The 17,450-nt window shown below is 40.3% G+C and overlaps 1 protein-coding gene across 3 annotated transcripts in view; it reads right to left on the bottom strand.

Moving 5' to 3' along the window:
- STK3 (serine/threonine kinase 3) overlaps positions 1 to 17,450 on the bottom strand; it is a 103,043-nt gene that overhangs the window by 38,704 nt on the left and 46,889 nt on the right. For all 3 annotated transcript variants that reach the window (XM_053395564.1, XM_053395565.1, XM_053395561.1), the window contains exons 9-10: positions 12,562 to 12,760; positions 1,998 to 2,173 (exon numbers count right to left, since the gene is read on the bottom strand). In XM_053395564.1, coding sequence (XP_053251539.1) covers positions 1,998 to 2,173; positions 12,562 to 12,760 — 375 coding nt within the window. The remainder of the gene's footprint in view (positions 1 to 1,997; positions 2,174 to 12,561; positions 12,761 to 17,450) is intronic.

Raw genomic sequence — 17,450 nt, 5'->3', positions numbered from 1 at the left:
TAAAAGCAGTAAACAGATGGGGAGACAATCTCTGCTAGCCAACTACAGTCCTAAAATGCAGGCAAAAGAACATCTAGATACTTGCAATTAAGTTTTCTTTCAACCTCCGTACTGCTATCACTAATGTCCAATTCTCTGAACTGACTCTTATGCTTGCACTCAGAGGGGCCAGCTTCTCTGGATGATTGAGGGGGCCCAATGCAATGTCCTGACGTCACATGCACGACATCGTGTGACATTGCAAGGAGCCAGGGGGCAGAGCCCAACACCCTCTGAACACTGAGGGGGCCCAGCACCCTAAAAATATAATAATAATGAGGTTCCCAAGTGTCTCAGCCATCAGGAGCTGGTGCCTATTCTTTCACTTAGGTGATCCTACGTGAAACTCAATCCTTCATTTTTAGAAAGAATGAAGATATTGACCCCTGTAATGGTCTGACAAGAATTAAACTAAGAGCAGCTACAGTGTCCTAAAATAACACTGGATGCTGATTCATTTTTTACATTTTGGAATTTAAACTGCTACCCTATTCTTTTAGAACACACAAAATTAGTCATTCCTGATTGCATTCACTGATAAAATCCTTAACTAGATCCCATTAAGGCAAAATCCAACAGAGATAGAAGAGAGTTCCTTAGAACTGAAAGTTATCCATTATTTACAATTTTCATGAATTACTTAAAGACTGTATGTCAGCAATCTAAAAAATTGATGTCAATTTTAGAAAAGCATGAAATGCATGCTCCACAATGAGTTATCCTTTAACAAGTGTCAGTACCTATAGCCAATAATATGAGTAACATTTCCCAAAGCAAACAACTAGAGAAAATAATTGAATTTTCCACATACTGTACTACTCAGAACACCTACAACGATTATTACTGTCAGCTCATAGGAAGAGCTACAAAGTGTGATGGTTAAAATAACTGATAACAAAATCTATCTACTTCATGCATGACTATTGCTAGCACAAAAAAATAGATAATACTTCTTACACCAGTTTAACTCAATTTTCTAATGGGTGACCTTAATGTATACTCCCATACAGTTAAGGTGGACAATACAAGTAAAATATTGATCAATTAAGTTAGCTTAAAGATGTATATACAACAAACATTTGCCTGGTTAACACACTGAAAAGTGGGTGTTTGTTTTTACACTAAAAAGTGTGTACAGAAAACATTCAGCAGGATAGAAGGAACAGACCTATGATTGAGTGCAAGTGAAACTGAAACAGGGTCTAATAAGCAGCTAGTCATAGGATGTTCACAAACATCCTAAATGGCTGAGAATGAAGAGTCAGATTCATTGGTTATTTCAGTGGTGATAGAGAGAGAAAAAACTGCTGGATCACAAAGGTTTCACGTACCAAATAAAGAATTTTATCAAAAAACTGCAGTTTGCTATTCAGAGAAGATGGGAGATGCTGTCAGAGACAAGAAACCAAAAAGATAACTAGGCCACTTCTACATTGCTAGGTTCAAGTTCATTTGACAATATGTAATTTTGCATGCACATTGGGAGAATGCACACAGTGGCCAAGACAAGTCTCTAATAGTAGAGAAAACGATGAAGGGAAGGGACCACTAAACTGCAGAACATGGAATTCACAATCTGAAAAACCCTACACTGCATCCTGGATCAGTGTTTGAAACTTCCATTGTTCTAGGTCTAGGCACATTTTGCAACAGGGAATTTCATTAGGGCAACCAGTTTCTGAGCTCTGGGCACAGTACTGCACCTAAAATTTCAGATTATAACAGCAGAGTGGAAGGAAAGGTGGACTTTTTTCTGCCTCTCCACTTCCAGCTACTCTCTGAAGACTGGAGAAGAGACCCTGTAACACTGTCCTGGATTATGCTATGTAGGTGGCCATATTCCTAAGCGATTGCTACACTGCTAAGAATTCTGTATAGTGTTCATGTTCGCTGACCTCAGTTAGAATTACTACACCATGCAAAGATACCAGGAAAGCAAACTGTACAGCGGTACTTACAAAATCAAAATCACCATCTTGAGGAACCTTCCAGTTATCAGGAAAGACATTCTTCGATATATGGTAAGATTCATGCATATTCTGGTTGCAGTTTTCATGGCTTTTATTCTTGGAATCCTGTTTATCAAAGTAGTCCATAAAAGAAGGTCGCTGAGCCTGGGGTGATGTTGCATTTCCTAGTATGAAAATTAGAAGGCTGTCGTTAAAATTTAAAAGAGAAAAGCAGTAAGTTCCAAGTAAATTGTGTTTATAACGGAGCTGCTCAAAAGATATCAATAGGCACAGTTAATGTTTGTTTCCTAGCAATTGGGTTTCCAGGACAGAGCGACAGGGCAAACAAGAAAGAGGAATGTAATCCGAGTGACAGAAACCTAACGAAATACCACTGTGATGCAAATGAGTGCAAAAAGTGGCTTACGGCTCAGTTAACTCAGGGTACATCTACAGAATTAAACATAGTTGGACTAACATAATGTTTGCAAATCCTGAAATTGGAGTCCAATATTTCTTTTCATTTTTTAACATTGACACTAATATAAATGTTCCTCACATGAACAGAAACACTCCAGCTTCACCCATAGCATATAAAGATTCTGGCAAAACAGTGCCTCCAACTCCCATCCCAGCAAGGGTAGTACAGAAGGATACCAAGGTTGATGATATCAAAAACTGCTGAGAGGTCCAAGAGAACCAACAGGGACATACTCCCCTAGCCCAGTTCCTGGCACAAGTCACCCACCAAGGTCACCAAATCCATTTCTGTCCCATAATCAGGCCTGAAACAAGATTGAAATGGATCTAGATAATCAGTCTCCTCTAGAAACCCTTGGAGCTGAAATACCACCACCATGCTCCAGTACCTTGCCCAAAAATGGGATATTGAAGCAATCATCCAATACGGTGGGATTCAGGGATGGATTTTTCCATGGTGGTCTTATAACTGCCTCCTTTAGGCATGCTGGCACCCTGCCTTGTTGTAAGGAGAGGCATTGACCTCTCCCTTCACCCACTCTGCCAGTCCGCTGCTGACTCTTTTGATGAGACAGAAAGGGCAAGGATCAAGTACACATGTGGTAGCTCTCACATGTCCAAGGTTCCTGTCCACATCCTCAGGCTATACAAATTGAAAAGCATCCATTAACTCCAGACTAAGGTTGTATCCAACAGCGTGTGAGGGAAGTTCCATTCATGCAATGGGTCTTCTATTTCCTCTACTCTACTCCATACGCCCCCCCCAAATCTGCTCTAGAGGGGCTCCCAATCCCCCAGAGCAGATTTTGAGGGTATGCCCAGGGCAGGGAGAGTGGAGGCGGCTTTCACGTCATTCCCAGAAGTATGTTGCATTAGCAGAGCTGTAGCACTGGATACACCCCTAATATCCCCTCTTACAAGTGGGACAACTTAATGAGAACATTCTAAGAAATGAAGATGCAGATCAATCACATTACATCTATGCTGAAAATTTACAATTCAGTCTTTGTAAATAACTGCATTGGCAGGATTTTTGCTTCTTATGTTTATGCTTTACAAGCTGATCTTTAAGAAACTGTTCACAATGACAAAAAAAAGTCTACTTTACCTAAAGAAAAAGAACCAACTAAGAATCTCAAATTTGTGTATCAAACCGTATGGCAAAGTCAAGAAGACCATAGAAACCAAGAGCCAATAGCAGCATCCTCCATATGTTGTGAACTACAACTTCCATAATTCCTGATCTTTGACTGTGTTGCCAGAGCCTGATGGGAGTTGATAGCCCACAACAGCTGTAGGACACTACATTGGCTACCCTTCCATAGAGAAAGGGCAATTATCTCGTAAGAAAAGGGAATCCTAGGCTCATGAGGAAACTGTAATAAATTGGTCTGACACATGTTATAAAGTAATCTTACAAACTATTTAAGCGATCGTTTGGAATACAGCTTTGGTAGGAACAGCTAAACATTGCTGCAGGAAAGGAAAGTCATGCCTCACTAACTTCTTGATATTCATTCCTATTACTACAATAATCCACAAGAGAATTGCACTGACATCACTTGATTAGATGCTCAGAAAATGCAGAAGTTCCACATTAAAGGATAATCTCTAACTTGCAGAGTTTCACAATCATTTGCAGAATTGGCTGATTACTATCTTAAGCATAGCTTGGGAGAAAGATTAAGCATTTTCAACTCCAAAGAAGCTTCCAGATACAAAGTTTTTAAGAAAGAAAGAAAGAAAGAAAGAAAGAAAGAAAGAAAGAAAGAAAGAAAACCAACATTTACAGAGAGTCCCTACCTGCACCCTGAAACTGTATTGCTAATTTCCCCAAAATGTGTTAAATTGTTGCTACACTTTGCTAGATATAATGGAGAGGGGTTATAGTTTGGTTTCTCTCTCTAGCACAGGGGTTGTCAACCTGGTCCCTACCACCCACTAGTGGGTGTTTCAGGATTCTAGGTGGGCAGTAGGGGGTTCTACGGCACAAGCCGAATCCTCCTTCCATTGAGCACTGGTGGGCGGTAAGGAAATTTTACCATCAAGAAAGATGCATTAGTGGGCAGTAGGTATAAAAAGGTTGACTACCTGTGCTCTAGCATTTCCATTTAAAAGGACTGCAGGGATGGGAAAGATCACCACTGGAGACCTTAGAGAGCCACTCAAGGTCAGAATAGTCTGTACTGTGCTAGATGGGCAAATGGATGGACTCAAAATAAAAATGCAAAATCAACTAACACAATTCTTGTTGCCAGAGATGTCACCTTGACATGACCTTAATCCTATGCCCTTGAAGGCGGCCATCATCAACTGAGAACACACTGGATATTTTATCAAGACTATATTAATTTTATTAAGGTTTGCCTTTTAGTGCTGTTGTGAGATTTCCCCTCATTTTTCTCTGGCACACAAAAGCAGCCACTTTGGGGGAAACTGGGGGGGGGGGGACACACACAAAAAGACCCTAACCCTAAAAGGTGGGAGAATGAAAATCATTGTGGAAAAATGCCTTATGAAAACAGAAACTTGTATAAGCGAATTAGCAAGCGTATTTAGTAAGGATGTGGGCTTTCCAAATTAAAGCCAGATGAAACTGTAGAAAAGCAAGAGTAGGTCAGTCAAACTGTACCACCATAGAAGGACTCTAGTGCCCACTTGATTTTCCAGTCTTCCAGGTTCTGTTTTCTTGTATTGATATAGTGCATCCCTTTCTCACCAACAGTTTACCCACACAAGCCCCTACTCCTGAAAAAATATAAGGCCAGAAAACACAATGCTATTTATTGCTAGGCTGTGTATTAAAATGTTAGGTTAGAATGTCAAGCTTTGTTTTGTTCCAGATCTCAGCTTTATTTGGGCACAAGTCCCTATTTGTTGGGGGGAAATATGTTTTTACTTATTTTTTGTCATAGCGCCCAGGGGCCTCCAAGCATGGGCGCCTATAAATAAAAAACTTATTATTGTTACTTATTTTGTCCTTGAGCAGGAAAATAGAAAGTTGAGGGAAATATATATACAAAATCTAATGTTAGCAAAGTTTTAAAGATGTCCAATAGTTTTGCATTGCTAGGAGAGGAAGAAAATTCCCCCTCTGTCTAAACACATTTATTTCTGCAGTTGTGTGGCTTGCTGCAAAAAAACCATCTGAGAATGTGTCACCCAAAAATCTACACATTTTAAGCAATCTGAAAGGGAGATCTGACCCAAACTAAATCCCAGTATGTCTGGGGCTACTCCTCCCTTTAAAAGACGCCTGCTCCTTGGGAGAAAGGCGATGGCAAACCTTGACAGCATCTTAAAAAGCAGAGACATCACCTTGCCAACAAAGGTCTGTATAGTTAAAGCCATGGTTTTCCCGGTAGTGATGTATGGAAGTGAGAGCTGGACCATAAAGAAGGCTGATCGCCGAAGAATTGATGCTTTTGAATTATGGTGCTGGAGGAGACTCCTGAGAGTGGACTGCAAGAAGATTAAATGCATCCATTCTTAAGGAAATTAGCCCTAAGTGCTCACTGGAAGGACAGATCGTGAAGCTGAGGCTCCAATATTTTGGCCACCTCATGAGATGAGAAGACTCCCTGGAAAAGACCCTGATGTTGGGAAAGCTGGAGGGCACAAGGAGAAGGGGACGACAGAGGGTGAGATGGTGGGACAGTGTTCTCGAAGCAACCAGCATGAGTTTGACCAAACTGCGGGAGGCAGTGGAAGACAGGAGAGCCTGGCGTGCTCTGGTCCATGGGGTCACGAAGAGTCGGACACGACTAAACAACTAAACAACAACAACAACAACTCCTCCCTTAGTAACATTGGAAACCATTGTTGTAAAGCTCTCTGATAATTTTTATGATAGAGCAGTATACAAAGACCACCAGATCATAGGTTCCTCCAAATGCATCATCTATAAGTCGCCTTTTGCTTCTCCCAGAATACAATTAATTCCAACATGAGGAATAAAAATGCTTTCCCCCACTCATTTCTGAACCCACCCTATTCCTGTGACCGTAGTTTGTTTTAACTGTTTTTAATGTTGCATTTTTTATTATTTCAACATGCCCAGGGACCTGCTGGTGAAGGGTGGAAAATAGGTTTAACAACAACAACACACAGTACTGGGCTGAGAAAAAGCAATCCTGCATCACTGGTGGAGTAGAATGAATGATTTTTAGGAATCTTTAGGGTTAGCAACTCTGCAGATTTATCAGTCACAGCGTTTCACATCTTCACTGCATTCTAAAAGAGCTACATTAAGAGACAGAGAACAAACAGATATAGAGGGCTGCCAGCGAAGGGATCACAGCAACTTTGCTTCTACCCAGTCATTTTTCACCTCAAGCCAGACCTCAGGGCTTTGTTCTCTCCAAACTAACTATGAGCCATAGCCAAGAACAAACCTTGGTTACAACATGATTAGTCTGGAAAGAGCTAAACCATGAGCCTGGTTCAGAGGACAAGCAAACTATGAGGGAGAAATGAAGAGGTTGCATGAAACAGGCCAATGAAATCATCTAAAAACATCCTGGGGGTCTCATCTCTGATTTCCAGAAAGGGAATAGTCTTTCAGCTTACGGTGGGCAGACACAATGTGGGTAGAGGCAGGAAAGTTCCTTCCTCGTAACATGCACAAGACCAAACAGATAATATGTTAAGAGACTGTACGAATTCCTCTCTCAAGCTCAATTCACACATAACCCATGAGCCATGCTAACCACCAAGACCCAAACTGCATGAATACAGGAAGAATGCCCACATGTGCTGGTATAATTTTTAACATATTTAAGAGAACCATCTGAAAATAAGTGATTTCACAGTCGTTTTTAAAAAATCAAGTGCACCAAACCAATCCTAAGAGCTGCTTTATTGAACTGCTTCCCAGGCCTTTCAGCATCTAAATCATATTTCAGCATCATTATTAATATTTTAGCCTCTATTTTTATGGCAGCTGGGATAAATTTTAGCCCTTATGGGGTTGTTTTTGTTCTCTCTTGATTAAGACATGTTTGTGGCTGGTACTAGCCTTTGTCTTAATGGACTTGAGTGTTGAACTTTGATTGTTTTATGTGGATTTTATGATTTTAATTTTTTTTTAATGACTGTCATCCAGAGAACTTGGGTTTTGGAGTGACTGATAAATACGTTAAATAAATAAATAAGTTCCAATATAACACAACTAAAAAAGGGGTGGCTATAGGGATTCAAAACAGAACACATGTCAAAAGATGCATCAATAATTTGTGAAGTTGAAGTAACATCCACATTCCTTGGACACAATTTGTTATTGGGGCAGATCATTTCTTTCCAGAGCAATGACATAGTTTAACGATTAACACAGAAACCAAGTATACTGCTGAAACAGCACAAAACTATTAAAGAATTTCACATATGACCACACTACATTATGTGGAAGAAATTTATCACATACTGGGAGGAGATAAAAGGGAAACACTAATTGAGGACACACCAAAATCACAACGATGACTCATTCCAGTTTTTCTACACAGAACAGAGTCCTCTCTTCAAATAGGCAGAACAAAATCATATTTCCAAAAGCTGAAGAACTACCTCATCAAGTTTCATTATTGAAGCTAAGCAGTTTGGAGCCTGGTCAATACCTGACTGAGAGAATGTCTAGTAACAAGATGTAGGTAGCTTTAAGCTCACTGTAGGAAGCGAAAGATGCATATGTAAATAATAGGAAAATTAAATAATTCCTTATACTATATAATAGTGAAATTAAGCATTTTATGACAAAGCTGCATGATCAGTCCAGTTCACTACTTTTTATACTTCCAACAGAATCTGGTGTCACCTCTTAACTGAGGAGGCAACAGTCCTCCATAAAGTATGGTTGGTAGCTATCTGAAGGGTAGATTTCCTTTGGCTTAGTCAGGGATGGTATGTTGGGTTATGGCTCCACATTCTGGTCAAGGTAGGAAGTAGGAGGATGCTCCCATGATGCTCTAGTTTGCAGACTCGCCAAGCTTGATACAAGAATCATGAGCCCATGAACTTAAAGAGAAACTTAGAAAAACAATCACCAGGAAATAAACAGTAGTGGAAAGCCTGCTTCCAATACTATCAGCAAAATAGCTTAACAGATCAGTGGATGTATGGTCCCTATAAAAATATGTGTAGTCAAATATGACAGGGTGCAGTCATACCATCCGTGCTAAAGCGAAGGAAATCTACTGTTCAGGTAGGTACCAATCAAACTATTTATCTTCAGCTATCAGGGATGGTATGTTGGGATACACCAAAACTAATCTTCTTCTTTGGAGATCAATTGTAGTCAAGTAAAATTGAAAAACAGGGCAGGTCCCTGGACTGCATCCAACTGTGCAATGTTCTATGGAAGGACCTGCTGAATGGCATATGAAATTATTTGGCAAAGCCCATGCAGTCACTTCACAAACATCAGGAAGAGGCCTATTAGCAGTGAAAGCTGAAGAAGAAGCAGCAGCCATTGTGGAATCAGTAGTCAGTCTCAAAGGCGCTGGTATCTTTAACACCTCATAAGCCATCCATTTAGACAAAGTGTGCACACAAACCTTTCTACCCAGAGGTGCTGGATGGAAAGACACAAAAAGAGAATCTGCTTGTATGAGCAATTGGTTCTGGCTATGTACATTTTAATGGCTCTCCGTACATCCATGAGATGTACCATGATCCATTAGATCCTTAAAGATGAAGCTGAGGGAGGAGAGGAAAACCACTCAAGATGAAAGTCTGAATACAAGACAGAAGAAAGATCAATAGCAACTAGCCTGAGAAGATTACACAGGTGCCAACGGCGATCATAATTGAATTCATCATAACAAAGGCAGGAAATGAACTAGAGCATCATAGGAGCCTCAGTCTGCTTCCAAAACCTTCTTTCCTGCCCTGAGGCATAATCCAACACACATCCCCTGCTATTTGGAGGGAACGTTTCCAGCCTAAATAATAGAAACAGAGTACAGATTAAAGAAATGTAGTGATGATCTACAGGATAACTAGTAAGTGACACAGTGCAAAAGGGGGACTGTTTTTAAGCCTGTTTCAACAAAATGTAAGTGTGGGCAGGTTTGAGGCATCCAAGTGGCAGGCTCTGTTCCTGACTTCATTAAAACATTTACAGAGAGCATCCGCTTACACTGTTATATGTGCAGAGTCTTCTATCTAGGCTAGAGGTGACTAACATGGCACCCACAGGGGCACCTGCACCCATAGAGACCTTCCCTGGAGCCCAAAGGATCCTCTCCCCCAATGAAATTCAGCATGAAATAAGCATTCTATTGAAGCAAATAAAATAGGTTGTAGTATGCAAATATGCACATGGGTCCAAAGGACTGCTGAACCCTGGTCTATGCTATCAGGAACATTGCTTTTCAGTTATGCCCAAATGCCCAGAGAGAACCCTAAGACTTCCTAAGATGTACAGCTACATTCAGGGCAGCATTCTACAGAAATCTCATGAAAGTGCAGAAGTTCAGAGGCAGAACCTGCCACCACAATACCAGACTTTACAGACTTTTACAAGTCTGTAAAAGGTTATGATGGACCACAAACCCATGGAGTTGTGTATTTCCAAAAAATGAGAGAGGCTAGAGTATGTATGGGAAACTTAACATTAAAAGAGGGTACTCATTCTGCAATTAAAATAAATGTTTTCTTAAAAGAGTTGCACAGCGTATCTTTCACATAAAAGGTAAAGGTAAAAGGTAAAGAACCCCTGGACTGTTAAGTCCAGTCAAAGGTGACTATGGGGTGCGGCGTTCATCTCGTTTCAGGCCAAGGGAGCTGGCGTTTGTCCGCAGACAGCTTTACGGGTCATGTGGCCAACATGACTAAACCGCTATTGGCACACGGAAGACCATGACGAGTGCCAGAGCACACAGAAACAGTGTTTACCTTCCCGTTGCAGCAGGAACTATTTATCTACTTGAACTGGAATGCTTTCAAACTGCTAGGTTGGCAGAAGTTGGAACACAGCAACGGGAGCTCACCCTGTCATACGGATTCAAACTGCCAACCTTCCGACTGGCAAGCTCAAGAGGCTCAGTGGTTTAGACCACAGCACCACCCGCATCCCTTCTCTTTCACATATACCATGGACTGGGAAGTTGTGCCTCTCTCTTTGTGAATATATTTCCATCCAGAGTAATTCATCCATTATTCTTCTTGGAACTCTTACATTTGCTTTACATAACATTATCTTCATGATGTTTTATAATACCCTTCTACCATATGTTAAATATTAGTTCAAGATTTTGATAATAAATCTCTCCATTATCCACAGAAGTTTATAAAGCAAATACCTATTTCAGCATCATACACAAATTAAAACATGTATTAAGTGTTTTATGGATTGAATCATTCTACTCAAGAGTCATCACTCATCAACAGAACTGTTTATTATCTTTTAGCTGGAGATAAAAATCCCTGGTCTACTGTACATAAGCATTGCAAAATAAACAAAATCCTGTCTTAAATTGCCAGCTCCACTTCTACAAGTCACAACAAGCATGTTTCTAACATTCAAAGAAGTTAAATCTTTTCAGACTTTAATATGGCACATAAAGCTGCTCCAGTTCATCCTAGCAATAGATTATATTAGGCTAATTTTGTCATATGTGTATTTGCCAGACATATGGCAAGATAGCCATCAGATGGGCAACTGATGTTTCTTCTGCATTTCTGGAGAGAAAATATTAGACACTTTACATTTCCAGGAGTTATGACTAAACAGTCATACCACCAATGTTTTAACTAACTTCCAGCAGAAACTTAATTCATTCAGCTAAATGTGTTGGGAGAGACTAAATGCTTTTGGAAACCTCAGTTAATATTTGAAGGCACTGGGCAAAAGGCAAGCAGTCATAATAGCAAAAGACAGAAAGTTTGTGACAAGGAGTTAGATTAATGCCAACATTGTACATTTACCTTTTGAACAGATAGTGAACACATTACACATCTCACGACACATTAAGCCATAAGCTATAATAAAATGTGTTTTTTCACCAACTGGCAGCATGCTAATGTATACTGCTCCATTCTAAATTTTAATTTATATATTTTTTAACTGTTGCTATATCTGTATTGTCCCTGTTATACCTAATTGCAAATTCAAATGTATCCCTATCGTGTTTTATGACTTCCTTGATATTGTATGTAGGCTGGAACTGGTCTGTTACCGAAATAAAATTCATTCTGCTCCATTGTGCCTCATTTGCTCCTCCCCGCACCTCCTTTTCCTCAGCCAGACTCCTTTCCCTTATTTCTTCTCAGCATTGCAAGACAACCAGCACTTGTGGTTTGTTTCTCTTCAAACAAATCACAAGCGGAAACCAAAGTAGCCAAGCCAACATCCTGGTTTGTTTCCTCCCAACTGCAGAAAAGGAGGGAAAGGGGAGGATTGAAGCGAGCATGATTGAGCAGCGTGCACCAGCACACTTTTTTGCTTGCGGTAAACCATAGTTTATTTTTAACCATGGCATAACAAGTTGTGCGAACCAGGCCAATGCTTTATGACATCATTTTTAAAAATATACCCTTTACAACCATTAACTCCTGACTATAAATCTATATGACTATCATAGAACTGGCTGCAAATGGCTCTGGGTTTGACTGATGTGCCCTTAATGAAAAGTGTTCTGTAGTTCTAAAATATATTTTAATTTTTCCAGTTATCCTACGTGAAATGTTATGTGAATGACTTAAATAAAAATGATATCACATTTAAAACTTATATTTAGTTCCATAATATAGCATGAAGTAAGCAAAGTATTTATAACTAATATTACTAATAAAGGCTATCTAGAGGTCATGAGCCGTCTTGCAGAAGAGATCTGTGAGTTCATGAAATTTTCTGCCCAAGGGCAGACATGTTGTCAGGGAAAACTAGCTCAAGTACACATGTGAATCTCATCTGCACAAACCACAAGAATGTAGCCAATATCTACATGGACAACTTCCTTTCCCAAGGTTTTAACTCCAACATTCTTTTGTAGAATCCATAACATAACTGATTTTAAGTGCATATTTATTGATAACAATTTATATATCTAGAGGGAAAACAGAACATGCTTTAAACAGAAAGGAAAATTAAACATACTTTTCATAGTTCCATCTTCATCTTCATCATCATCATCATCACTGTTTATCACCATGGTCCCCAAATCGGATTCAAGCATGGTGCTATTATGTTCAATCATTGTCTGAGCACTGTCACTCATAGTACTTGTGGCTCTCATTGTGCCGGCACTTTCTGAATTTGTCTTCACCATGGTATGGGAGTCCAGCTCATCCTCATCCTGTAATAATGTTTAAATAGAAATTACTTCCAAACACATACTGATCTTGAGGACAAAAGAACTTCCAATCACACACTCTGAATGCCTTAGTTCTTTCTTCACATCATGGCTTGTCACATTTAAATTCTGGGTGATACCCAACTAAGTCCTGCTTAGAATAGACTCACGGAAATCAATGGACTTGTGCTCTATAACACTGTGAAACACTGTAGCATTTCTTGTTTCTCATATTGAATTTTGGGGCATGTCAGATTTAAGATTTATGGTCATTTTCATGGTTAGGAGAAGGGCTGTAGCTCAGTGCTAGAGCATCTGCTTTGCATGCAGACGGTCCCAGGTTCAATCCCCAGCATCTCCAGGAAAGACAAGGAGAGAATGCCATTTAGAATCCTAGAGAGATGTTGCCTATAATTGTAGACAGTGCTGAGCTAGATGGACCAATGCTTTGACTTGGTATGTGGCAGATTCCAATGTTCATCATTTCCATTCTTCTCCTTCCCCATCCCCACTCCACAATTTGAAGCCAAATAAATGTTTAGTTGTTTTGCTTGGTACACCTTTTAATTCTCACTTTCTCTTTCTCAACTATTAAAGGAGCTCAGAGCAGCAAACACACAAGAAGTAAAAAACCTAAAAACCATTCCAGTACAGATGCAGTAGGGAAAGATCTCTACTTAAAAGGCTTGTCGCTTCTCCAACATTGTTGCTCCTTCCTCATTGCTCCTCGATAAATTAGGCTTGGATAAATGTTACACGGGACACGGGTGGCGCTGTGGGTTAAACCACAGAGCCTAGGACTTGCCGAGCGGAAGGTCGGCAGTTCGAATCCCCGTGACGGGGTGAGCTCCTGTTGCTTGGTCCCTGCTCCTGCCAACCTAGCAGTTCGACAGCACGTCAAATTGCAAGTAGATAAATAGGTACCACTCCAGCGGGAAGGTAAACGGCATTTCCGTGCACTGCTCTGGTTCGCCAGAAGCGGCTTAGTCATGCTGGCCACATGACCCAGAAGCTGTATGCCAGCTCCCTCGGCCAATAAAGCAAGATGAGTGCCGCAACCCCAGAGTAAGCCACAACTGGACCTAATGGTCAGGGGTCTCTTTACCTTTACTTTAAATGTTACACATAGAGAACTAACATGGTAGTTGGGGACAACGAGCAACGTTAAGGAAAAAATTAACGCTTTCCCCTTTTTTGTAATAGCTACCTGAAATATAACCTACAAGGATTTTTTTAAAAATATGTCATGTTTTCCACTGTATTTTATTGTCCTATCTACCTAGATAATTCTTCAAAAGTTTCCCTAGTAAGCACCAAAGCACACTTGGTTATGCCCCACACTGCCCTGCAGCCCCCAGTGCATCCTCAAAAGGGGGAACCCCCAGGTGCAGATCGGGGGGAGTACGGTGGTACCTCAGGTTACATACGCTTCAGGTTACACACTCCGCTAACCCAGAAATAGTGCTTCAGGTTAAGAACTTTGCTTCAGGATAAGAACAGAAATCGGGCTCCGGCGGCGCAGCAGCAGCAGGAGGCCCCATTAGCTAAAGTGGTGCTTCAGGTTAAGAACAGTTTCAGGTTAAGAACGGACCTCCGGAACGAATTAAATACTAAACCCGAGGTACCACTGTACTTGATACAACCCAGTTTTTACACATCACCAGCAACACGACAAAAACAACTGGAAAGCATTCTGTGAAAGAAGAATCTCAAAAACAGAAAGAGGATGTATGCATCCCCCTTACTGTTAATTCACATGACTTGCCCACCTTGCCTGTTGTTTACTCTCACTAATAATAGCTCTTCAATGCCTCAGGCAGCAGCCCTTTCCCAGTCCTGTTACCCAATGTAGTTTTAACAGAAATTTAACAAGAACTTAGAAAGCTGCCTTATAGAGTCAGGATGTTGCTCCATCTAGCTCAGCACTGCCTTCACTGAGTGGTAGCAGCTCTGCAGGATTTCAGACAGGGGTCTGCCCCACTCCTACCTGAAGATGCCAGGGACTCAACTGCAGCCTTCTCCATGATAAGCAGATGCTCTACAAGTGACCTAAGGCTCCACCCCTAGGGACATGTATAAAAACCTCAATAGAAATGAGTCCAGGAGATCAAAAGGGCATTGCATATCATGTTAAAAAAAAAGTTTTTTAAAAAATAAAATCTCAATGGGCAAAGGCAATTCCTTTCATTTGTATGTACTTAAAGGGTTTGTTAAGCTATGATAAAAGGGGGAAGAAGAAAACCCGTTGATACTTTGTAGAGAAGTATCTGCTGAGCAGATGCTTCGGGACCGTGGAACAGAGTTAATTCCAGCAAAGGATACAAAAGCATTTCCAATCAGTGGCAGTAATGTGCCAGGAATGTAAAACAGAGAACTGATGATAATCCAGTTCATGAATCATAAAACCCATATGGAATAGAAGTATTTGAAAACATTATTAGGAAATCCTACTCTCTTTCTGATGTCAGATTTAGAGGATGTGCACAATATCCCAGCTATTTAAGGACTAACATGCTGTTCTGTGCCTCAAGTCCTGTTACAAGGGCACATTCTACAACCCACAAAAAAACATCAGAATGCAAAAGAGCTGCTTGTTGATTGTATAAAAGCTTCCAATTAAGTGTTTAATTTTAGGTGACTCAATAAAAAGCAAATTCTTTGATTTGTAGCCCTCTTTGAGGGCCAAATAAAACCAGCCAAATACGCTTCGAAAGTCTATCCTAACACTGAGTTTACAAAATAGCCCTACAGATTTCAATGGCTAATGAAAAAGCCACGTACCACTAATCAGTGCCATCGTGAAGAAAACGATCCTGCTGTCCTGGGGGGAGTAAACTTATGAAGCACTGTGTCTGTTGATACCCATGACACAGACTAAAACTATAAAAATCAGGGTTGCTGGCATTATTGTATTTATTTTTTTTAAGTTGCAAGTTAGTAAGATAAATTCAGCTTAAAGTGCACTGGCTGTCTTTCAGGAATAGATATTTTTCTCTAGCCTATTTACAGAAAGATAGACTAATATTTTCATATGCAAAAAATATATGTGGAATGTAATTCAAATGCCTAAATGTGTGTTCTACTGATTTATAAATCAATAAAATCACGACCTTGTTTCCGGGGGGGGGGGGGGGGGCTAAATACCACATTGTTAACAAAGTTTCTTTGAAATAAGTGATTAAGTGAGCCACAGTTTCAGAGATAAGTCTCAGTTTATTGGCCATAATGAAAATCAGCAATTAACAACAGCACCACAAGAAGAAATTCATGGGAACAATTTGCTACTATTCACAATTCCCTGCTGAGTTTGTCTTATAAATCAAATTTCTACCTTTTGCCCCTTGCTGTATATGTTAGTCCTCTAACATAAGATCTCTTTCAAATGTCTCCTTCCACACTTTTTAATATCTCTACCGCCATTTCTTCAGATTCAAATACCTTCAGGAGTTGTATACTCTCCTTTATATAAACAATAATCAGAGTTTTCTATTTCACGTCCACGGAATAGCACTAATACAATTTGTCATTCGAATTTGGATCTAAATCCATAAATTCAAGCAAATTTATTTACAGGTAATTACAAAGAACAATTCAGGACTATTGTAACCAATGGAAATCCCTAAATTCCTCTCATTTCATGTTTCACTATAGAAAGATTGGCAGAACCCTCTAGGTCAGGGGTCAGCAAACTTTTTCAGCCGCGGGCCGGTTCACCACTCCTCAGAGCATGTGGTGGGTCGGACTATATTTTGAAAAAAAATATGAACGAATTCCTATGCCCCACAAATAACCCAGAGATGCATTTTAAATAAAAGCACACATTCTACTCATGTAAAAACACGCCGATTCCCGGACAGTCTGCAGGGCGGATTGAGAAGGCGATTGGGCCACATCTGGCCCCCGGGCCTTAGGTTGCCTGCCCCTGCTCTAGGTTTTTGCTCCATCATGAATGTAAGGGGCTTCTGTTCAGTGCAGTATCACTCACAAAGGGGGCCTTCAATGAATGCAACTCTCCTTCAGCTCAATGAGTGAAAGCTGTATTACTGAACTATGCTAAATTATATTAATCTTGCTTATCCTCTCCAAAAGAAACATGGAATCAACAAGAAATATTGGTTGAGTGAGCAAGAAAGCAATGGGTTTTACGGGCCTCCTTGCCGATGGATGATTTCTGTTGAGTGCTCCAAAAACAAAACTTTTTGTTTCCAATTTGTTTCTACTCAAAATAAATATGTTCACAAGCCTATGTGTTTGTGCTCTTCCCAAGGGCAAGTCTGCAAGACTGGCAAGCCAGAAAATTACATGGAACCATGCACACTCCATAATGCACTGTTAATCGCGCGGTGAAATCCACGCCTTGTCAACCAGAATACCTACATTTCAGACGAAGTGAAGAAGGTAAGGAGGACAACAATACCACCTACAGAAAGCAATTAAGTCTCCCATTTATCCTAACATAGCTCCTCATTACAGCATCAACATGCTGCACCCCTTAGTATTCGAGTTCCTTCCATTTTAAGCAGGAAACGGATAGCATTTCTAAAAGAAAATTCAGTTGCTTCAGATGTTTTGGAGAAGCCTTGTCTTTTTGTCCAGGCTTTCCCTGACCCATAAGGTTGGTACATGTTTGAGTCCTCTGAATTTCTGTTTTATTTGCTTTCATCTACTTTCATGTGTTTTTATACTCCTGCTT

Source organism: Podarcis raffonei, chromosome 7 (genome assembly GCF_027172205.1).
Source record: "Podarcis raffonei isolate rPodRaf1 chromosome 7, rPodRaf1.pri, whole genome shotgun sequence".
Lineage (NCBI taxonomy): Eukaryota > Metazoa > Chordata > Lepidosauria > Squamata > Lacertidae > Podarcis > Podarcis raffonei.
Note: the sequence above shows the minus strand (reverse complement) of the source record. Positions and strands in the feature narration are given on the sequence as shown.